This window comes from Gavia stellata, chromosome Z, assembly GCF_030936135.1.
Source record: "Gavia stellata isolate bGavSte3 chromosome Z, bGavSte3.hap2, whole genome shotgun sequence".
NCBI classification, from domain to species: domain Eukaryota; kingdom Metazoa; phylum Chordata; class Aves; order Gaviiformes; family Gaviidae; genus Gavia; species Gavia stellata.
This window is the reverse complement of record NC_082637.1, coordinates 75234524-75259844: the sequence shown is the minus strand read 5'-3', so window position 1 is coordinate 75259844 and position 25321 is coordinate 75234524. Positions and strand designations below refer to the sequence as shown.

At 38.7% G+C, this 25321-nt stretch overlaps 1 protein-coding gene across 1 annotated transcript; it reads right to left on the bottom strand.

Moving 5' to 3' along the window:
- Nucleotides 1–247: 247 nt before the first annotated feature.
- C9orf72 (C9orf72-SMCR8 complex subunit) lies at nt 248–16424 on the bottom strand. Its single transcript, XM_009809578.2, has 10 exons — nt 15953–16424; nt 12860–12919; nt 11868–11963; nt 11147–11211; nt 8984–9056; nt 5528–5644; nt 4576–4811; nt 4088–4145; nt 3448–3557; nt 248–3365 (listed from the first exon to the last, which is right to left on the bottom strand). The coding sequence occupies exons 1-10, from the start codon at nt 16394–16396 to the stop codon at nt 3179–3181; spliced, it is 1446 nt and encodes a 481-aa protein (XP_009807880.1). The 5' UTR covers nt 16397–16424; the 3' UTR covers nt 248–3178.
- Nucleotides 16425–25321: the final 8897 nt, after the last annotated feature.

Here is a 25321-nt window from a genome sequence, read left to right as displayed (position 1 = left end):
TTATTTCAGCACATCAGAGGCATAGCAAGTCAACACCGGTCTCAGCTTGAAATGAGTAAGTCCTTAACAGAAACAGAGGAACTAAGTAACATACGGTTTTCCATCAATGACAGTCTATGATTCACCATGTCAGCAAAATTTTTAATTTAACAAGAAGGAAAAAAATTTCTTCTTTATTTCAAAGGCTAGAAGATAATGATTCTATCAGATATGGAACAGAAATCTGATGAAAAAAATCAGCAGCAAATAAAGTAAAAAATTGTGCATGAATTTTATTAGAATACTTTTTTTCCTGAGAAAGATTTACAACACAACATGCAGATGCATTTAATAATTTACTTCACTATACATTCTGCACTTGTGACAGTGCACTTGTGACAGTTGTGCAACAAAATTAGCAACTGAGAAAGTTTCCAGCTTTTAGTAATTTCAAAAAGTGGCAGCATCTTCAGTAAACAAACAGAGCTTCACTGTTAGTAGTGTCAATGTTAAATTTCCAATGCCTATCAAGCTGAAGCGATTAATTTCAGCAGCACATTTAAAGCTCGTTAGACTTCAACACAACTTCTACATTAGAAGTTTCAGCAGTGTTTATATTACATTTTTTTTTCACGATCTTAGACATGAGACTAAAAACTTAGCACAACCAGGCTCTTTTCTAATGGATCTATTGATTACATATGCAGAAGGAAATAATAATGTTAGGAAAACAAACAGAATCTCAGCACAAGTAACTTATGTCAGCATAATTCTGTGATGAAGCACTGAGCTCACTGCAACAGTCCTACATACACATACAGCAAAAAAATGGCTCCGCAAAATGTAATTACTTATTCAACCAGGTAACACTGAGGATGTTCATTCACAAAAATGGTATGCAGCTGGGGCTTAATTCCCCATCTTTCAGAAGCTGTAAATATTTAATTGTGAATCTTTTTCAGAAAAATGTAAGGGAATTCTGGACATCTAAATAAAGGACGGCATTCCTTTTAAAATCTGAGTATTGGACATTTCAGGAAAAGTGAATCTAAATTTTGTTAACTTTTATGCCTTGCTGCATAAAAGAGACACTAAAAAGCTATCTTGAAAACAGAAACCTGTTTGCCACGAAGTGTTATTAACAATTTAAGCAATAAAGCAACTGTGGCTTCTCCACTTGATGCCAAAGACTTAAACAATTTAGTTAGCACACAAAGAACAGACCCCTTTGTGCAAACTTTGTACAGGTAAGAAGATACTGCGTCACATAAACTGAAATATGCATTAGCCTTCCTGGAAACAGGCTGGCTGTGGTGACTGGCTGTACAGGGTTATGTTGATGTTGTTTACCTGACATAAACAGTATAATGAGATATAGCACCTTGGAGGAGCTTCTGGGTCTGCTGGTAAGGACTGATACACAACCTTGAGACTTGGTATTGTTTACATACCAAACAGCAAAGTCAGTAAAATGCCCCAAATGGGTGTCCTAAGGCTGACCTACCTCATTATAATGTTAAAACACACACCTCCAAGCTAGAAAAGCCCCCAACCCAAATAAGCCCCCTACTCGCTGGGCCTGAGTAGTGAATTAAAAGAGAACTGTATCTTTAAGGTGAAGTAAGAAAGATCCTAACCAATAGTTAGCTAAGGGGTGGGACCAGTAGGTGTAACTAACTTTGTTAACTGTTTAAATACTTGTCATGACTTCAGCTGGGTGTGCATGCTAGGAGGAGAAATCCCCCATACGCCCAGCGCTGCAATAAACCAATGTCGGCTTTCTAAACTATCATTTGGTTTGGAGAGTTTTCTTAGTTATGATTTTTTGGTAACACACTCACAGGTGCAGCTCCTTCACAATGAACATTAAGTTATGAGGTTATGCTAGAACCCAACACAAATATATTCCTGTGTTTGTCCAAAAGGAGAAGAAATACAGCAACATGCAGTACAGCTGTACCGCTGATTTCAATCTAACACACCCACCAACGTGCCAAATCTCAAAAAAATGGGTCTGGATTAACCTGACACTACACCGCTCTACATGCTACTGAGAAAGAAAGGTTGAGCCATACAAATAGAAAACGTGTTTTTAATTTCAAGCAAAGCAAAGCTGGAGATGAGCTAAGATGAACGGCAAGATTATTGACTAGAATTCACCCACTAAAATGCTAATCAACTGCGTTCATAGCTGCGCTCATCTCTGAATTAAGGATTAATAAATATATTAATGGCAATGTAAAAAAAAATAAATTACTGTTTTATCTTTCACTTTGGCTGTCACCTTGGTGTTCTTTGGGAAGGTCTAGTACTTTAATCTGAATCTTATTCTAACTGGCAATGGAAAAACCAGTAGCAGTTTACAGACAGAAAGACTGACAACTGCTGCTGAATGACACCAGTTTTCCATTTTTGTTTTGAAAGAGCTCAGCTGTGCTCCAAACACTTCACTGCAGGACGGCCCAACAATCTGTGACAGGTTATCCTGGTTGGTACTTCCATGCACACAGCTGCTTAAATAATGACCCCGTTCTCATGTGTAGACTGCTGCTATTTAAGCTGCTAATAGTCAACAGTGTGCACAAAAGAACAGCGCTTTGTAGTATATTAAAAATCCCAAACACCTTTAAATGCTTTAAATGAAGGAGACAGTAGTGTTGAAAAGGGAAATGAGGGAAGACATATTTCAGATTTGTACCACATACATAAGAACAAACACTTTTAAAAACTCTTTGAATCTCTTGGAAGGCTCCTATTCTGCAACCTCCATGATTAGCGAGGATGTATGTATTGTTTTCTGTGGAAACACTAAAAATACTGACACAGCAGAACAGGGAAAAACTGACACACACCTGAAGAAAGTCTCTGGGGAAAGAAAATTAAAATTATTCCCTTTATCATACATCAAAACATGTTCAAATTTACCTACTAAGCCCATATGGCAAACGAACATCTGGTAACATTTACTTTTACTGTTAAAAAAAAGCACACAGAAGATTCATTAAAATCATGCTTGTCTAACTAAATTGATATTCCCTCTAACAAGACCTCCTCCTGCTTTGGACAGACTAGTGTTACTGTGCTTCTAATGCTCCATCCTCAATCAAGTCCATGATTGTCACAAGTGTGGTGGTCACACTGACAAATTTCTTTTCGTGCCATGCAAGACTGCAATATTACACGTTAGCAGTGGAGAATTTTAAAACGTCATGAGCATATCACGTTCTTGCACGCTAGTGTAGAACGGCCTCCCAAAGATAAAGGAATGTAGACCTGGTTTAATCTTCTCAGCCAAAGCCATTATTATGTTAAGATCGCCCTCTGCTGTTAAGTCAAGATCTATCTTTAAGCTACGAAGAGACTTAAAAGGTTTTTTTCCTTTTTGCCTGTAAGAAAAGAAAAAAGGGTGTTGTAAAAAAGAACAGAGGAAGTTTCTCAAAGCCCGCCTTCTATTATCTGTTCACTTACGTGTCATCCTCTATGTATTTTATTAAAGTTAAGGCTTTTCTGTGAAGGACTAGCAGAAATTGTGCAAGGAAAGTCCTCCTTAAAGACAAGCCAGGCTTCAGATGAAAGATCTGTTAAAAATTATACCAGAAAATTAAGTAGACATGGAAAGTCAAGAATAATTTTAAGAATGTGGAATATAAAGAAACACTGCATGCACATGTAACATATCCTTAACTATAGCAAAGCAGGCACATTAAGAGCAGATTTGTAGATATACTCAACATTCTTTCTCAGTTTTCTAGCTGCTCAGATGCAATAAATTAAGCTGTTTTACAATTCTGTTTGGACAAATTATTATTTTACTTTTTAAAATGATCTGATATTAATCCCAGTCAGGTAGCTTTCTCAATACTGTAGCGCTGTAGCACAGCAATAGAAAATGTGCATTGTTTTTCATACGTAAGAAAGAGTTTCAGTATTATACTAATACTACAAATAACAGGTATTTTTCTCTCCAGTTATGCAGAGAAGAATCATAGCACTAGTATGAAAAAGAGCTACCAAGGCAACAAATCATCTATTAATGTTAAATTATCTGTTACTAGGGCTCAAAGTACTGAACTTTAGCTCTTGTTCTTTCTGAAAAAGCAACAATTACCTGATCCAGGAAGGCTTTTACTAATGTATCTCGATGCAGGATATCTTGAAAGACATTTCTATAGAAAAGCAAGCAAACAAACAAACAAACATGAGGTAATGCCATGAAGGGGCGCTAACTGTCCAGCAGTTGAGCACAGCAATAGTATTACTGTTTACAGTCTGGCAGAAATTGAAAGTGATTCAAAATTTTAGTGAATTATAATCCTGATATTTTTAAAGGTAATACAGAATTTTAAAGCAAAACTTTCAGATGAAATTAATTAAACCCAGGAAAGCCATTGGGCCCTGTCAAACACACTTAGCTCTGTTATACCCCTAATTAAAACAGGGAATGAAATTTATGCAACATGGTCAGAAGTATCACTGAAAACCAATTTCTGTAATATTTCATGCAACAAACTACTGATGGAACTGATAAATTCCTCCAAAATGAATGCAACTACCAGAGCTGAAAGAGCTTCTTAAAAGCAAAAAAAAAGTACATACAAATCAGGTGTGAAACTCTCATCTGTGTGCATAATATGGTCTTGAGACATTTCTTCATCTGAATTAGCCCTCCAAAATGCTGTCAGCTCGGATCTCATGTATCGTCGTTGGTTATAGATGTGTTCATGACAAGGGGGCATCTGCTTCACTGTATTGACATCTACATCTATATGTGTAGTAGGATATGGGGCATACATTACTTGGCGGAAGGGCAACACAAAACTTCCTGTTGCATCCTGTTTTAGTGAAAAAAATTATTCTTCCAGTTACTCTTTTTAAAAAAACAAAGCTATATTGGAACAAAACAATATTAAAGCATCATGCCTAAATTTTAAATCCCATTCATTTAGAAATGTTTTGCTCGAGAGAACTGACGGTTGTAGCCCAGTAAAAAGTCCTTCATACTGGATGATTCCCTTAATATAACAATGAAAACAAGCACTGAGCTAACCTGTGTATTACAGTATTGCATCATCTGGTTCGTGGGCCCATTAACATTACAGTATTATATTTATCTGTAAGTTTAGACTGCTCACTAGCAAGAAGCATTATTTTTCTATTCATCTTCAACCACTGCTACAGCCCTTTTAAAATACTTGGAAGCTGTAGGGCTGATTGATTTTTCTTTTTTGGTACAACACAAAAACTTAATGCCTTTTGGGATTCTAGCACCAAGTAGGCAAAAGAGTATTATTATTGTACCTCAAAGTATAGGAACAATTCTGGACAATACTCAAGAAACAGATGCATCAGAGAAAAGACTGGCTTGGAATTTTAACATGCAAATAGTTACAAGGAAAGCTATGCATCCAGAAAGGAATCAAGGGAAGCTGACATATTTCTTTGAACATTGATGCGTGTATGCGCGTGCATATCATATGCACACGCATGCACATACCTTGAAGAACATTCTTAAACTATAGAAGAATAGAACTTCCCTGAGCGTACTTACTTTGAGTAAGCCTTGAACAAAAAGTCCTGACTCGTATTTGAAAGAAGACTCACTTCTACAGAGTCTGGAACACTTCCGCTCTGACGGCGTAAGAAACAGACACAATGTTCTCACAATCTGCATTAAAAAGAACAGTTTTGAAAAACACGGAAGTGTAAGGAATGAACTGATCTTCAGATGCAATTTGTGACCAGAAGGTATTAGGCATTTCAAATGATGAATAAAGAAGTTCATCGTGCTTATAAGAAAAGCAAAAACTCTACCAAGGTCACAGAACAGTGACATGCTGAAATTATTAAGCTATAAGCCATATTACTCCAGCTTCTTGTCAAATGAAGAAAAAACCCAACACTTTTTGACAAAGTTTGTTTTTTAGCCAACTATGTAGAACAAATCACTCTTGCCTTCTGCTACCTCTTCCTATTACATAAACATGAGTTACTGTGATTACTTTCCTAGCCTTTTAAGCCTCTTTATTCATTCCATATTGAAACAGCAGCTACTGTCTCCAATCAGGCATAGTCAATTTTCTAAACAAGTATCCATGTTTATTTCCTCAGTAATACCTTCAAACTCTCCATTAAAAGCAACAAAGGTACTTCATTATCCGTTTTCAAATTTATGTGCTGCAACAGCTATAAGTAATCATCTCCAAATACAAACATGTATTCCATTCTGCTAATCTTTCAGCCTTAACCTGTGGTGTCCTATCTCTGTCTGTAAGGTGTTTGAGAAGGCTCTATCCTTGCACAGTGTGTTTACGCAGTACCTAAACCAATGACAACCTAGTTTCTGACTAATGCTTTTCACCACTTCAGCAAGATGCAATAGGTGCTTTTTTACTTTAAGGAAAGCTTAAGTATGCTGTAAAGAAAGCAATTACTTCAGAGCAGTTGCACTGTGACACAAAGAACACACTGCTGATAAGAACCTGTGTAGAATTTATGAAATCTATCCTGGATGTATCTTGAGACTCACATTCTTCTAAACTGTTTTTTTCCTGTAGTGTGTAGCTTATCAATACATTATTTTACATAATCATAACCATTTAGACCTTAATAAGAACTATAAACTTTAAGCTTTTTATAACCACTTAAGCCTTTAATGTTTCCTTTATTATGCTAAATTAATCATGTGCAAATCTTACATCCCTGGAACAATGCATATTAACTGTGGCTAGCTGATTTCAGCTAAGAACTGAGACTTTTCTTTTCTCTGGTTCCACTGTTGCTCGTGATTATTTCTAATTTGAGTATCAGCATTTACTGTTCATTTGATTAGAGCTGCTTTACCATCACTGCCAATACACATGAAACAACGCATTCCCCCCCTCCCCAATTTTTATAAAGCATCACGAACAAGAACACGTTTACTAAAGGTGCCTTGAATTTTTTAAATAGACAACTATTATATTTCACTGCAGCAAGGAGCCCTATATACTACAAAATACATAATATATATAGTCTACAATTAACATATAATATATTCAGCAGGCCCACTGTTCTTAATTTTTATTTCACATTAAAGCAATACACACAGATACATACATATATACATATATCAAAAAAGGCATCAACTTCGAGAATTAAAACAAGTTTTTCCTCAAAGGAAGGTTTCAGTCTTAGAAAATAAACCAGAGTTCAATAACTACTACATCACAATTAAAAACATAATCAGACAGAAAAGTCCAATATACAAAAACATTCCCTATCAAAAAATGAAGTTATCTGAATATACTGCTTCTCCACATGTACCACTGTAGGACCTTTGTCATGGTCTAGTGTAATAACTAGTGTTATTGCATGGCCCAGAGGCCCCAGTGTAAATTGAAAACTTACCATGCTACGTAACTACACAGAACCTTACCCTGACAGCAGTATTGGTGTACTCATTAAGTCCAGTGGTGCCTAATACCTGAAGGTTCTAGGACTGCACACTTTTATGAAACCCTTCTTTTCATCCCAGCTGCAGGGATATTCTGAATCAAAGAGGTTTATTAAAGGACTCAGCTGTGAATGTACAGAGGCAATCGATTTAGTGAAATACATTTTCTCACAAAGAAAACAACATTTTCTTCATGATTTGTCTCTGAATATCCTAACTGAAGATTAACTTCAGTGTTTTTATTAGAAGGAACAGAGTAATATCCTAATGAAATGCAAGTCAAAGGGAATCTCTCTGAACAAAACACAGATACATTAAACTACGCTAAAAAGAAGTATGCTTTAAGAAATATTTCAATGGACAGTAAACACAAGTGTATCTCTTCCAGGAATTGCTTTCAATTTATCTGAAACTAGCACTTTGGTTTAATCAAAAAACCGTATACACAAAAACTACTTGGAGAATTCCAAATAAGGAAAACATCCTCATTTGGTTTTTCCTTCACATATTAGGTAAGCTTAAAATAAGCATCAAGAAACTCTCCATTTACACCAAAATATTAGAGGAAAAGCAGTGCAGGTGATAGTTTCATATTGGTTCATATTTTATAAAAAGCTTACAAGAGACTTTAAAATAATAAGAGCATGGAAAAAATGTCTACCACAAAAATGTAATTATTTTCTTGTTCTGAAACAGCTGCTTCCAAGAGTGACCTTTTTTCCTCCCAAATAGACCATAATGATGTATATACTTTTCCCCATTAAGAGGTACAGCTAATGCTGCTCATTGTTTCTAGACCTGAAAGCTCCTACACATCATCCCTACTGATGTGCGCCAGCACATATGACGAACCGAGTGTTTTGTTGTTACGGGACTCAGTTTTAGGGGTTTATATCTATACTTTGGCTCTTTCTGGTTCTTCTGCAAAGCTGAGTCAAACCTAATTTAAGATTTACCAGTTAAACCGTACACTTATTTACCAATTAAGTTGTAAATAGACTGAAGATGAAGTCAATGCAAACACAGCTATGAAGGAAAAAAATGCTGGAACTGCTGGGATGGTTTAAGGTCCTAGTAAGCTTGCCTGTTTCAACATGGGTGACTACAGACTCAACAGCTTTGAGGTTCCATGAGACACAAGCAGTTCATGATGCAGAAGTACATTTCTTCCCCAGCATAAGAGAAATTATGCAGATACTAATTTCTTAAGAGTACATAGACAATACTCATTGACATAACTGAACTGGGCAAGCCAGTTCAGACCTCTTCAATTTGTATATTTTAGCTAACAAACCTAAATTTAAAAGCCCAGACTCATTTACTACTCATTTATACAGTATCGATTAAATTAAATACATTGGTTTTCTTATAGTTGGCAGAATACAACTGGTAAGGCAATTTTCAGGCAGAATTATCAACTGCTAGACCAATCAGCTGAAGTAAGATAACCAGACAACAGTACTCCTTCCTTCTTCAGCCCCGAGTATGTTTACAGATAAACCTTGTTCCAAATAACACACTAACACTCCTAATAAACACCATTTACATTTGGTTTATTAGAAAGTGCATTACCTTATTAACTTTCTCTGCGCTGCTTCCTACAACTACAGAACAACCGCAGGTCTGCAGGTGTGAGCTAATTGCACTACAAATAAAAACAAATATAGGTTAATACGTTTAATCAGACTTTTCAAATAAAACGATTATTATCTTCACAAGAAGAATGAAGTGCTCCTAGTATAAATATAGGCCCATACCTATAGGACCTCACACAGCTGTGTGGGTTACTGCTGAAATCCAAAAGTTCGACAGTATCTACGTTTTCATTTTGAAGAATAAAAAGACTGTCACTCAGAACCTCCAGACACCAGTTACAGAGCAAACAAGAACTGTCTACTGCTACTATCTAACTGTATTACAGAATCTGTATAAAATAATTCATCTGAAGTAACAGAAGACTATTAATAATGAAGGATTTGGAAGCATCTTGAAAGAAGATCTATTCCATGGTTGTCCTCATTTTCTGAAACTGTGGATCAGAAGCCAGTTTTGGGAGACTTGGCAGGTAAACCGTTCTAATCTTGGCAACTACACGGGCAAGAACACGTCACAAGTTTGAGTCCCTCAGAATACAGACAGACATGCTGGAAGTTGCGTGATCTTGTCTTGTGAGTTGCCAGTAGCACCGATCTGATTTAGTTTCTCTAACGTTTGGAGGCTGCAGTAAATATACCTGGACGAACCCTGACAACTCTTAACTTGTCCTTAAGAAACTTCTGTTGAGGTTTCTTAGCCTCATCCTCCCTTCCCCCCTGCACTTTCTCAAACCAACACCAGGTCCACAGCTTCAAGAAGTCTGGATACCATAGAAAGTCTAGATACTATTAAAAATTTTTCGCCAGTATCCATGAATATACAAAAGTACATTTACGCTATCTTACTGAAGGATGCATTCTATGTGATTAACCTGTTCTGATAAACACCTCTAATTGATACAGACTATAATAGCTACGCTCAGACTCTGAAGTCTTACAGGTGGACTTTATAGTGGACCTGCTACTATTTATCTTATCAAGCATATTCTAAGAGTTGAATTTAAGGCCATCTGAATACTTACAAATTCTTCTTTTGGGGCAGAAATAGATGTCCAGTTTCATTTAGAAGTTACTAAGAAAGCACAACGGCTTATTTCAGAGGTATTGTTGATATAGCAGTTTATTTAGTTTAATCCAATTTTTATTCAGACATGTATAAATCCACACAATACTATATTTAAGACTTGAAATCTGAACCTAGATGAACTGATAAGCTTTGCAGATAAGCTAAAAAGCAGACATTTGGACCCTTCACATGAATGGCCAAGTTATTCTTTTCTTTTCAGGACAAAATTTCCAGGGAGAAGAAGCAGCAAGAAGAGATAACTGACAACCTACAGTCTACTACCTGCCCAACAAACCACCGTCTGATATGAGAATAGCTCATCATTGTAGGATCAATTGCTCGACTTGTTTACAATAATCCATTCCATGATATTCACTTCATTATTTCTCAAATTCTCTATGGAACTAAATACTACATTATTGTGAAGAATTAGTTAATTTAACACATGAATTTCTCTAGTACTGAAAGCATATGTGACACTGTATAAATAGATGGCACTAAGCACTACATAAACGAATGCAGTTACACCGGAGATGTTCTGAAGGGTAACAGAACATTAATTAAAACCTATGAAATAGGTTTTCCCACAGGAAGAGACCACATTGCTCAAGTGCAACTACTTCCACTTATATATTAAAAACAGAGGAAAAAAAGAGGAATACATAATTTAATACAAGTGTTCTATATGCCACAGCATTAATGACTCTTATTCATAGTTTATGCAGTAAACACAACCCAGGTTTTTTGGTATTTCATAAAAAATCATTCATTTTACAACCTGATAAAATTAAACATAGGTATCAAAGAAAAATTGTATTTGATAGGAATTCTATTATCAAGCAAATGACTCTGTGACAACACAGTCTATAGAGATGCAGCTATTAGCCCAGAGCCATTCTTCTAGAAAGAAGCAACTTTTACAGCATTTTACAGACAAAAATCTCAAAAAGCCAAATACATGTCATCCTCCCCCCTCGTATAAAGAAAACTAATCTAATACATGTTCACATGCACATACAGATAGATACATACATACACACACACACAAGCATAAATCAAAACTGAAATTCATACTTGAGGAGAAAGCCTTCATGGCAACTATCCCCAATGTCATCATCATTTAGCACGGTGTCACTTATCTGAAATGCAAGTAAATATAAACAAAGGTTAGACAAGGATCTGCAACACCTTTCAATTAACTGATTTTTGTTTTTAATGATAGGTGGGAACTGTTTGGGAACTATTTAAGCTAAGTTCTAAGACTGCCCAAAAAAGCACAACCTTAAGAAGACCTACTGACTTCAGCTAAGGCATTTTGAAAATGAGAAAGTCACTTGACTATTAAACGTTCTTCACCAGTCACAAGTCAGATTCCTCCCAGTGTTTTTTCTATAACCTTGTCCAGAATACTTTCAATTAGTGCATGTGAGATCACTTCTACTTCTTCCATGAGAACACTACACCATGCTGAAACAGGTATCACCATTAAAACCATTTACCTCCTCATTCATTTTGTTTTGCATCAAATAGCCCTTCCACTCCACTCTTAAAAACAGCATCAGTCAATTTTGCTAAATGCTGACCATAAAAACCACGGCTAGTACTGCTGTATTTACTGAACTAAACCAGTTATGTTAAACCATTCACTACAACACTTAGGAGACATTTGATGTGAAACAACTGAAGTGTACAAGAATTTATGATAACTGTGGGCTTTTGTCTGCCAAAGAGAGTACCAAACCAGAATGCTAAAGCCACTTTTTTTATTCAGATTGCAAAGAACATAAGGACTTACCTCTATTTCTTCCGGAACACCATGTGATTTCATAGATGAAAGGAGTTCCATTACAGGAATTACTTCTCCTGTCAGCATTGGAATGATGCTCTGGCCCTGTGCAATAAATAAAATGCTTGAAGCACATTCTGCAGTATTAGAAGTTATGACATGAACTTGCCATATTACATGCAAAACACCTTTAACTTCCTACTGTTTGGAAGTGTGGTATGAATGGAAATTGATGCATAGACTTCTTGGACTTTGCTCATCAGTAACTATGAACTGGAAACATACATTTTGCTTCTCAACATCACATCTAAAATGTATTTCCAGGATCCTATGCTAATTTTCAGTCAGTTTGATTGGCCTACACAACAAGTATATGGAGTGAGATAATTTGACCATACCATATTACGTGCAATTACTGTTAAGCATTTTAGATGCAAGTCTGATGTTTTAACAATGACAGGAAACCAAAGCCAGGCATATTAGTTATTAACATTAAAAATTACTTATCTGATTTATCACAAGAAACTAAAGCCACAATTTCATATTTACAGTTTCAGAAACCAAATTCTTTTCAGAGTGTTATCCATTAGGTCTCCAACCACGTTCCAACATAACATACTCTGTATGTCTCTGTAACTTGAAAAGGTAACAACCTAGTGAAAAACCATCCTTGATAGGAGGCGAGCATGAATCTATGGAAGGTACTACCTTTACAGAGCTTCAAGTTCAAGTAAATTACTTTCCTTTTCTGAAAGGTAATATTCTTCATAGATTTCCACTTTACCCATAGATTGATGAAATATATTTTCCTTCAACTTGTTCACAGCTTCCATTATCCTATCTTCAGAAACTTTGCCTCCTGTGCATGGCAGGTCATCAGTCAGTCCAAAGTATCTTCCTGGATCCCAAAAGTAAGAAGCAGCACCAACTTCTACCGTCACCAGATGCAGTCAAATAGTTTTGTGATGGTGTGCTATACACATCAATCAGATGGCCCTTACCTGATCCTCCATTCTCTCCGTGCCTTCCAAGACAATCTTCTGGAAATGTTCTTGCCTCTCCTGAGCAAGAGAAGCAGTTAAATATAAACGCTCTGGTATTTGTTTATATATGTATGCACACAACAGTCAAATGGTACAGTTTCTTGCCTGTGGAGTCACGCTTCTTAGATTCAAATTTCGATGTTCAAGTCTTTTTTTCTTTTACAGGGTTGACATTAGCAGGAAGTGATGTCATTTTAAACAGATCAATGCTCCCTGCTCTGCCCCCCACCAAACCTCTCGTGCTTGGACAGGAGTAGCAGGAAAGGGAGGGTGTGACGACAATGACAAAACATTAAGTTTCTTCATTACAGATCAAGAAAATGCCAAATGATCAGATTATGGTGCAGATTTCCACTTTATGTATGGATTTTTATTTTCAGATGAGTAAGGTACAGGCTGATGGTTTCTGATGCAGCAAAAGAAAAATGAGATCCTCAGAAGGAGAAAAATTGTTTGGGGAGGGTAAGAAAAATGGGACTTCTTTTTCCCCACATCTTGAGACACTGACAAGTCTTCAAAACATGTTTATAACCAAGTACAGGAGACATGAAACCTCAAAATACACAAAACACAATGTACAGGAGACTGGACAAAGTTCTCAAAACAGACTCAGCAGCAGCTGAGTAGCAAACTGCATTCAAAATGCAACATACAATGGAATCAAGTTATTATTCACAAAGAGAATTTGGCATTAATCACCAGAACAATCAATACAATATACAAAAAATGGAAGATGCTGTGAAAACTAATGATATCTTTTGCTAGATGCTGACAGCTTATTGCATTTTTATTGGTTACTCATTAGCTTCCTGTGACTGAACTACTCAAAAGTTGATCAACTTCAAGTGGGAAAAGAGTTTACATAACTTTTTTTGAGCAGATGAATGGGGAACAAGCAACAGTAACTTGCACTAAAACAGTAATAAACTTGACTAACCATCTAAAAGAAGCATCTGTGAAAAACAATACTGGAATGAGGCAGATTCCTTCGGGACACCTCCATCCTGAGTTCAGTGTCAGTGAAGTAAGACATCCTTGACAATGAAGATCCTTTGCCTTAAAAGGAGTCAGTCTTCATGAAGCTAAGGCTGGACAAATGGTGTAAGCCACTTCTTTTTAGAAATACAACTGCTCAAAATTATTAGACAAACGTCTGGAACATAAAATTGAAGCAGATAAAAGGGGTTTCTAATCCCATATAGATGACTTGCTTGGAGTTGCTTGCCTTTCTTTGCCAGTCTGAACACTGTTCCATGTTTCTCCTAGTCCTTGAGTTCAGAAGATTTCTTCTCTTCTAAAGTCTAGCTGGAACTGTTGTCTGGCTTTACACAGAACTCATGAGAGCTGATAAACAGAAATTCCAGAACAGATACAGAGTTCCTTTCAGATATGACTTCAACATTTTTTGTTCTGTTGTAGCCTTAGCTGCTGAACTGCCTCAAAATGCAAACTACAAAATGAGCCTGTTTTAATTCAATATTACCATTCTACAACTCATGCCTAAATTTTCATCTACATTTTCAAAGCAGTTTTCTCTCTTCTAGTTAAGGCTGCAGAACTGCAGGGATCTTTGATCTTCCTCAAAAAAAAAAAAAAAAAAAAAAGAAAAAAAGAAAAGAAAAGAAAGACAATAAATGTCTATTTCAGAATGTATCACTGTCTCAGCTAACTCAGTTGACCTATCTATTTCAAGAACATCTGAAAAAGAATGAAGAACTTAATGACTAATTTCTGAGGAAACTAGTAGAACACATTTTTTTGTCATTCTCAATGCCACTTGAAGGCTATTTCTACTGTGGAAACATAGTGATAAAGATCACTGTCCACAAAGAGAGAAGACATACTACAGTTAAGAATGATGGACAATTCTTATTTGACCACTCACATTAAAAGTCAGTACAGAGGACACTAAATGACAGAGAAGCAATATAATCAAGAACATGGGATAGCATTCACTTACATCAAAAGCACTAACATCCAGCAGGCTTTTAGAAGACTAGATTAGGAATGAAATATTTGTGTTTCTACTATATTGGAAGTTACCTTTATGTCCTATCCTTCCTCTGAAAAATAAACCCCAGAAGTATCAAGAGCCAATGTGACAGAAAACACTGCCAGCTATCATCAGGCAATACAGCAAAAATCAATGGTGTTTGCTTATGTAGCAAAAACGAAACACCACCACAAAAACTGATATCAGCTTATTATTTCTGGAATCTTAATTAGTTCAGAGAGGAACACTCAAAAAGGAAGTTTAAAGTATGTTTACTAGAGGTCTCAAAACAGAAGAGGAACAAAAACTTTCAGACAAACATGCACCACCATACACATTACAGCTGACATGCAATCTACCGCTCTAAGACAATTTGTACTTCATGAAGATGACAGAGATTTTAATTTTTATTATTAGAATTGTTATTTATTTTAAACAAAAATACAAATCAATTTTCACTTAATAAGGAAATATCCATAATGTACCCAAAGGTAAGAGCTGCAATTCTTCAGAAAAATGTAGCATGTTTTCCTTTTTGATTGGACTAAAGTAGATGTCTTTTTGTGGTTCTCCCATTATTTTTACACAATTTAACACCTGCCAAACTGTTGGTTGATACCCTTTTTTTCAAAAATAATACTGTAACAATCACAATATTAATTGCATCAGTTCCTTTTTCTGGACCTCAACAGTGAAAACAATGACTTGAAACACAGTAAATTTACAATTCTACCTAGTTTAAATACACTAATTAACACAATTAAAAGCAACAATTTGTATCAAATTCAAAGAGATGAAAAACTGTACTCGATACCTACATAGCCTGGTACAGGTTACATAATATTACCAGGATAAATTGTGTGGGTAAAACCCCCAGCCTTGAATTTGCTGACATATTGATAACTTTTAACTTTCAAAATTGCATACTTGTAATAAGGTCAGCCTCCTCTGAGTGTTTGTATCTGGATTACTACATAACAGGTGTCACAGAATCTTAATTCTTGCTTTTGCTCAGGACAACTTGGACAACTGTTTTTAGCAATGAATGATAAACCTACCTTATGCATCCATATTCTTCCTTTCCTTATAATATGTGTTAACCTATCCACGCACACTCTGTGAAGCGGCAGGTAGAAGCCAAGTTCACTTTGTGGAAGTATAATTGATAGTCCATATGTGCTTCTGTCTCCATTCCAGTTTCCATCAAAGATTAATGACACAATGATTACCCTTTTTTCTGCCAGGACAAAGAACTTCACATCTATTGCACCGCTTTCTGCATTCCGAAGTATTTCTCCATTCAGGGTGTGGTTAGCAAGAAAAGTTATTTCACCATCACTGAGAAGTACCTGTTCTGTCTTTGGGGCCCAGATATGCCGCACTCGGGGGCCAAGAATATTGTCCCAGTAAGCAAAAGTGGCAGCTAATAAAGGTGACTCGCCATTCAAAGAGATCTCTGTTTTAGCAACTGCAGGAGACGGTGGTGGACAAAGAGCTGACATGCCTGCTTCCTCTTTTGTGTATAACTGAAATGCTTACATTACCTAAAAAGTTTTCACAGAAAAAAAAAATAAAAATTAGAGCAGCACTCATTATTATCTCGTCTTCTTTTGTTTCCAAGTAAGACTTCAAGAGACAACCTGACTTCTTACACCTGAGATTCCATTGTAGACTTCATTCAAGAAGGAAGTGTGCATGCATACCTTCCACATAATTAATTGGTATGTTTCACAAATACTAGTCAGTCAGACCTCAAATACCCTTTACTCATTATACAAGTATGATGAGCCTGCACAACATTCAACTTGTGTAAGGAAACTGAGTATGATAAATATATCCTTTACATCATGGTGACATGCAGGGTTTGCAATACAAGAGAAATGTTCAGCACTTTATAGAATGTATTAATGGAAAATTCTTCATACTGAGTAGACACAAATCTGTAAATATCTTCCCTAGCAGTTTGCAACAACTCTACAGCTTCCCCATTTTGATGGGGCTGCAGAAGATAACAGGAAGTTTCACCTTCCCTAAAAGTTATGCTAGAGTCATGGGAACACATTAAATAAAAAAGTTTTACAAATTCAACCCAGGATGGAAAACTATAAAGGCTAAAAAGCATTTATCTTGACGAAACCTCACATGACCAGAACTCAGCTTTCCTTTACTCTCTGCCTGCAGCACTCCACATGATAGTAGAGGGGAATCCCCCCCCAGTATCAAAGGAGCAGTAACGCCCATCTCACTGACAGAGCTGTAACTTGCCAGACCTCTGGCACCGTTTTATGCATCTCAACTTTTTTTTCCTGGCGAGTGTCCCTAATAATGTCCAGGGGCACTTCCTCACAGCAGGAGGGTAAAGCACTTTTCTCTCCAGCTACTTCTCAGGCCCGACTGAACCAGACCAGGCTGTCCCCGGCCAGCCGGTGACCAGCCCGGATGGCAACAGGGAGGCCAAGGCCGTCTGCGGCTCTAAATGCGACTTCACGGTTTTCAGGGAAGACAAAAGACAGCGCCAGCCACCCCTGGCTCCTTACGCTCACGGGCTGACGAGAGGCTTCCTCTCACACAGCCTCCCCAGAAAAGCCAGCCGCGGCTAACCAAGGCAGCTGCGGCACACGACCACCGCCCGGAGGCTGAACGACCGCGCTCCCAGCCTGGATCAGGCCCGTTTCGCACCCTCCAGGTCTGGTCTGAACTTCGGAAAGGACCCTCCTGCCGGGGAGGGCGAGGCAGGAGAAGGCCCAGCGCCTTCCCTCCGCCAACAGGAGGGTACGACGACACCCCCGCGGCGCAAAGCGCAACGCCCCCCATAGCTCCGCCGCCCCGCTCGCGCTCCCGCGCCCGCCTCACCTGCGCACCAGCCGCCGCCCCGCGCATGCGCTCGTCCCCTTGCCGCCTGCCCACACCGCGGCGGGCGTCAGCAGCGCTCCCGCGCAGGCGCGGCGTCGTCGTTCTTTACCGGCGGGAGCGGGCGGCGAGCTCGCCGGGCGGGGAGCTGAGCTGGCCGAGTGCCTGCCGGGGCCGCGGGGAAGGGCTGTGTTGGCTGATGGCAGCGGCAGCAGCAGCGGGGAGGCGGCGTCACCTCACGGCTGTCAGGAAAAATGGCGGCCGGCGGCGCGGCCTGCACAGAAATGCCTCGGTGGTGTGGAAGGCGCTTCCGCCGCCGCGGCGGCAGGGAGAGCTGTGCTGGTGTGCCCTGGGAAGGGTGGCGCACGTAGGCCAGGTCACTCTGTGGGAGTAAACAACCCCAGGCCAGCCCCAGAGCTGGCACGAAAGCCAACTGCAGGTTGTGAAGGAAGCCGGGAGAAACCCTAGCTGCAGGTAGCTGGGGAAACTGCGTTGTGCCAGGTGCATCACTTTACGGAGGGGCTTTTAAGCTTAAAATAGGAAGTTAATAATGACAGAGTTAGGTTAGTATCCAGACATAATGTATGCAAGTGAAGATGCTCGTGTATGAGCTTCATTTAGTTCTACAGGTATATGGTAAGTACCTTTACATCCTATTACTTCTGCAATCCAGTCTGGATGAAAATCACCATAGTAATTTATTCACAAGAGGCATTTATTTATTTACAGCCTAAAAAGGAAAAATACCTCTCTCATCTAGTCTTGCAGACTTCGTCACCTCTGCTGTACCCTGAGGAGTTGTGTCCTAAGCAGCTTGAACAGGCCCATACAAGAAGTCTTAACAGGGCACAACAGACGTGAAATGTGATTTTTTTTTTTTTTTTTTTTTTGAGTCATACCCTCCCAGTTTAACCACAAAAATCACCCTCCTCAGAATGCATTTGATGTTTAGGCATTGAATAACTTAACACTGAAAAATGTAGTCTTCAGCCAGCTGAAATTTGCCTTTTAGATTACTTTTATTAATGATTTTTAAAACAAGCACTGAACATAAAATTACTTATGTCTGTGTATTGGATTGTAGTTCTAGCTTCTGAGAAGCAGAGCCCCAATAAAAGTAAATGACCACACAAATCTACGTAACGATTATACAAGAGCTTGGAGGAACAGCAGAATTAAACTATGGTTTTCAAAGTTGTTGATATTTAATTTGCTCAGTTCAAAGATGAGGCATCAAGCTCAATGGAATTTCACTACTTAACTTTAGTCTAAATGTAAATCTATGCAGTTTATAAATAACCAGGTTTTGCACATTTAGTTTACATTTGAACAGTGAAGGTAAGTGAATGTAAACTGCTTCTCACGTAGTTGTAGACACCAAGCTCTATGGTAAGAAAAGTGCATTGATACTAGATAAGTAATGGTGTAGAAAGAGTGGGCTTCAGGGATGGGGAAGTAGGGTTTATCTTTATTTTGTCCCTCAGTGATCATGTAGCCTTGTGTAAGACACTTGGTATTGCTGCATCAATTTTCTCATTAGAAACTGCTTTGAGAATTCTACATTTAAAAGCAAATCACCATGTTATATGCGAAGAAATATTAGTATGAATTACAAATCCTTTTTTTTTTTCTTGAAGCGATAGATGAGCCTGTGTAATTGCCATATGATATTATTGGCAGAGTGAAATTTCTGCCTGTGGTAGCAACATTGATCATTGTCTTAATTTTTTTTTTTCCTTCAGTTTTTCATACTTTCTTCAGGCAGAAGAGAGAGTAACAATCCCATTGCATATGATCTGAAGAGACTAACCATATTTCTGCAGGTGTCTTTTGTGGACATGTCAGAGAAGTGGTGACAGGCTGCAGTGTAAGCAGATTTTTTTCCCCTGACAGAATACATCTGGCTATGAAGCCTAATGCTGCACATCTGCAAAGAAATTAATTAGAGAGTGTGGAACACAGAAAAGATGAAAATGAGTTCAGGCTCTGAGCTCAAGCAAAAACACATTTCAGTTTTATTTATTTATGTTTTCAGTTTGGCATCCTGAATCATCATCGTGACTGATGTCATGCTTTAAAATAAGGGATTAAATAGGCAAAAAGGGAAAGGCATGAAACAAAATATAGTGGAATTTAGCTGCTCAGCCTGGTGGAGAAAGGCCTCGGAAACACAAGGTATTACCTTGCTACCCTACTGCACTGAAACCATGCATGCACTCAGGCCAATGCAAGTTTGCACCACTGCAAAAAACTGATCTTGAAGAAAGCTAATTTCACAGTAACAAAATGTGTGTTTTCCAGCCAGATCAGATTGCTGCAAAATTAATACACAAGGTAAAAGACAGCAAATGGGAAAGGTTAGTTGAGGTTACAAGAAGCAGGAACGCTTGGTGGTGGTGCAGAAATCAGTGCTGCGATTATGCTTTATGCACATATAGGCAACATAAAGCCAAATTTAGCTCTAGAAAAAGCAAAGCTTGCACTCCCTTATTCCCAGCTATTCATTCGTACAACAGGGGAAAGGTGGGACCTCCTGCGGTATCTCTGATTGGTGGTTTAAGGCTGTAGTTTCACATACGTGTTAAAACCACTGAAGTATGCTTGCACTGTCACTGTCATGTTTATGGAGTCTCTTGTAACAATTTTTAACTTGTTCTTAGAAACACTGGTTTTAGTAAGTGCTAGGGCCTGTGCAAATTTGAACTGGACCTGTGGATATAAATTAATTTCACACAATGTCTGGTATTGATTGTAGCTGTTGTTTGTGTCTTGAGTGGTGCTATCCCAGGCTGCTGTCATTATTATGTTAATACTTTACAGATCACTAAATGCACAGGCATGGCAGTATAGGGACCCATTAATTACTGTGACAGAAAGCAGCCTGCAACTCTTCAGCCACTCAGTGGAAGTTAACAATTTTCAAATGGAAGTTAAGGATCCCGAATTTTGGAGCGCTGAGGTATTTTATCCTAAGAGGACTGCCAAGACTTTTCTTTTTTTTCATGATCCTTTTACACACGGAAAGGGTGATTTGATCTCTTAAAGATAAGTATTATATCTCTTGAAGCCCATGTGACAATCGTAAAATTACAACAAAAGATCTGTTTAAATGGATGGTGAGAGGCAGAATATACATGGCTAAAGAGCTTTCAGACAGTAGTTGCTTTGGAGCTCAGGCAATGCTGGGCTTCCTCTGTCTGAACAGATGCCTCTAAATTTTACACAGCTTTGTTCAGCTTTGTACAGGTTGGATAGATAGACTGTGGATTTAGGCAGTAAAGATAATTAACTCTTGCTTGGCTGCTGAAATCACACTGTCAGTTCCTCTTGAGCTGCCACAAATTTAAAAAATGGAAACCCAAATTCAGTGTCTTTAAAGATGCCTAGCATTGATTAGAAATACTTATAATAAAAAATTCCAAAGGTGATACTGTTTTATTTATGATGGAGCAGTGGTTATGTGGCCTCCGAGTTTCTTGTTGATTCCGGAGCTGTTTTCCAAACTCAGCTAGACAGGATCTGCTATAATAAGCTCCAGAGTAGCTTTGACTTTGCAAAATGGTAGGAATGTGGAGTCCACACCATATTGCTGCAGCATCAATTAGAAGTAAATAAATTACAAAACTCAAGAAAAGGAGAATCCACCACTGAGGTATACCCAGCTCTGTTGTTTTATTCTAACACCACTGAAGGAGGATACTGTCTCAATAAGATAATAAATAATGTTAAAGCAAACATACAATAATCCATGTAGATTTAGCTGGAGTGTGGAGATAGACATGTCACTTTCAATAAATAACCAATAATGTCCTGTGATTTGTGTCTCTCAGATGTGCTTTGTAAAACCAGGTTTCTCATAGCTGTAAGAGCTTAGCTATAGCTATTTTCCATGATCTGAGTTACTATGCTAGATGTATTAGTCTGACATCTTTCTAAGACTCAAAGGCATTGTTCAGTTGCAGTTACACAGCTGACTTAAGCCGAATGTAAATTCACACAGCTGTTGAAAACAGCTGGTCTGGTCCGGTCTCTTCCCAACCCCAGGTGAGTGTTCCCACTTCCCTTTTTCTGCTTGTGTTAATGTTTATGTGATGATACAGCCCAGCTGTATGACAGACCAGGCTCATCTGTCTGAAAACCACTTTCTTTGGGTAGGTAGGCAGGCAAACCTAACTTCGGGAGTAATGTACAGAAGCAAGCATATATCATTATGTCATATTGAGCTTTATAACAATAAAACAAAATTAGTCATAACCCAGGAGCATATTTTTAAAATAGGAAGTTTATATTTTGGTAAGTTTTCAAGTCTGAAAGATGCTGGGGAAACAACTTCAACAGAAAGCTTTCTTCAATACATGTTACAAATGAAAAAGGCAGGAGGAGAAACTGTAGCAGCACTTCTTATTAGGACCATTAAATAAACCACTTCTTCCTCAGTTACACTTCTTCTGTTGAGTTTTACTTCTCTTATTGGGGAACACTCTGAGATGTATTGATGAAAATCTGTGGCAACATGCTGTTTTTAAAAGCTGTAGTTGGCTCCTGCAGTTTGCAATGGCCATGCTTGCTGCTGGCACTCAAGACATCTTAAAGGAGTTTCAAGCAGAGGGAATCTTGTCCTTTCCTCCAAGGCTTATGAAAATGGCCCTGCACTACTCTATTAGGACAGAAGAGTGTAGAGTCCTCTCATGGACCTTCTAGCTGCCATGAAAGGCACTCTTGAACTTTGAATAGCAAAACTGACCAGGTACCTGCCATCGCCAAGCAGACTTTGTCATGAGGAATTGCATTCCCTTCACAGTCAGGTATGACTGAACAGGATTAGTCAGGAAGTGTGATGTTTGATGGACATTTCTGTACCCTGATGTTTTGTTCACATACTAGTGCTTCTGTTTCTTGGAGAAGGGACATCAGGAAAGCCAGCAAAGACAATTTATAGTCCTTTTTTTTTTTTTTTTAAGTCAAAAGATTTTCATACTAAAACTGAAATTGAGACTTCAGTTTGTTCAAGTTTTGAATCTCAAGACTTATTTTGCAGTAGCTTGCCCAGCTGTTTTCACAGATGCACAGCATTTTCATGCGCCCTGACATAAAAACTTTCGAGACACAGTATCTGTACTTGAAGGTCTGCCTTCTTCCACTTTTAACAGAATATGAAAGTACACACTTCTTAAACATTGATTTTTCTACTTCATTAATTCCAATGTCATTTCCTCTTGAAAAAAGGTCACTGATCTTAACGGCATCTGCCTTACTGCTGTCGGAAGTATTACTACACCGTGCTAGATGTAGGGAGTGCTTACTGTTTCTGAAGGAAGTATGTAACTTCGTACAAAATTACCATCATGTTCTCTGAAGATGCATTAATGTACTCTCAAGTAGCATGGCAACATACAGTTCCTATTTTAGCTTTGGAATGGGTCAGAGATTTGCTGCAAGTCAGCAGAAGCTGGTCAGGAGGTGGGTAATGAGCCCAAGATGGGTAAAAAGTTTTCTCATGTCACATCTGAGGTCAGTGCTCATAGGTTTGGTGCAAGCTTTTCCAGGGAAAAAGGTAGGGGCTTTCTGAAGTCGAGGTGCTGAGGGGAAGCAGGAGGGTTATTGTGATACCGCTGTTTTGGTCCAGGCTTACCAGGTCTACTTAGTGTCACCAAAGGACATTGCTTCATGAGTAGAAGCAGTTTCCATATGACTTCATGTAAACTAAAGGCCACTGGGGACAATCAGGTTTCCTTAGGAGTCATCCAAGGTCAGACCCAAACTCTAAAGCAGCCAGTAGGTTCCTCCTAGTGTTGTCCAATTTGAGACCCAGTGCTAAAATTTGCTCAGAGGTCAGCCAAGGTCACAGCTGCCACCAAAAGCAGACATTGTAAGTCTTCCTGGTGAATGCTCTGTATATGCAATTTTCGGTAGTCACTTTGATTGAATCACTGTTACGCATCTGCCTTTTAATGTTTTTCCAGTAAGAAACCATCTCCTTTTCATTTGGCTACATCTGTGTATTATTAGTATCACAAGACATTGAAGCAATGCACAAAGCTGGTGTGATAACCTTTGGTAGCATGATACGTGCTTCACACAAGATGACTGCACTCATGAAATAATGAATGCTAGGGTGCAGCTTCACTCAAAACATGGCACATAAGGCTGCAGGTAAGAGGTGGGATCAGCTGTATCATGACTGCTCTTAACAGATTTTTCACTAACCTGATCAGCCATGAAATGTGGCCTAGGTTCCTTGTTCATCATTACAAAGAAGGATTACAGTGAGGAACTGCAAGGAGTTTGGAGGGCTTGGGAACATGGCAGAAAGATGTCTACATAAAAGTCATGAAAGCCTACTAACAGATGGGTCTCATCCTCACTACAAGAATAATTCTGATGTTTCAAGTATTTCTGTATGCTCTCTCTTTTAAGCATAGGTTGCTGGACTTGTTTTTTAATCATCCACTGCTCTAGAAATGTAGAAATGTTCAAATCCCCATTGCCAAATCAGGATCTAAGCATTCCACCATATTTAGTGACATGAAATTGATTGGCAATCAATGAACTATGCATTCAGGATCGGTGTCAGCAATGTAATAGATAACCTGATACTAAATGCTTGCAAAACACTAATAGCCAGTTACAGATTTTTATACGCCTGTCTATAATCCCAAAAAGTTATAATGACATCCCTGTATGCTGCCCCCCGCCACCCCTCAGTTAAATGGATGATTGGGTATGGAGGCTACAAGCTCATGTCCCCTCTCCTGAGTACTGCTGTGTGTGACAGCGTGCTTCAGCTGTACCTGCACCTGTGCCACCCCTGCAACCCGCATGCCGCTGAGGAAGCCCCCTGCAAGGTCCCATAGGCACATACCAATGGGGGTTCCCTCCTTTGTGTCCTTCACACTGATGGGGTGCAGGTGCCAAGCAGTGTCCTGCAGCAAGGCTGCTCTGTCCGCCCCAGCACCAGCGGCTCTTGGGGTGTCCCAGGGCTGCCCTGGCTCTGCTGCACTCTGCTGTCTTCCCCACTGCTGCAAATGCTTCTACTGCTTTTATACTGCTTTTCAGGCTGACTCCTCCTTTTTTTCCAAAGTCTCTTTTAATTGCCTGATTGCTGTTTAATCCATCTGGTTGATACTCATCTTCATCTTTAGCGTTATCAGTGTTGGCCAAACACCCCCTGAGACTGTTTTGGGTGTCCCATTCACATTCACTGTTACACTGATGTCCCCATCTGATCTGCTCTTGTCACCTGGCTGTTTGAACAGGAAGAGGGGCCTTGCAGGCATCCCAACAATCACTCTCATACACCGGCTATCAGAAATCTGAGCAGGGAATTAACCATAGAAAGATGGTTTTGTGGCTGAAAGGAAAGCATGAGGAGCTGGAAGAGCCAAATTCTGTCCTGTCTGCTTGCATATTTGTAACTCCCCATACATTTCAGTGTAAGTGCCCAGGGCATTGTAAGAGTGAAAATGAAAGCATGGAACCTTAGAACAAAGACAGGCATACACTTTGGATAAAACACACTGTTGCTTTGATTTCCAGGTGAGAAAGACTTCCATGCACACTTCAGCGATCAGAGACAT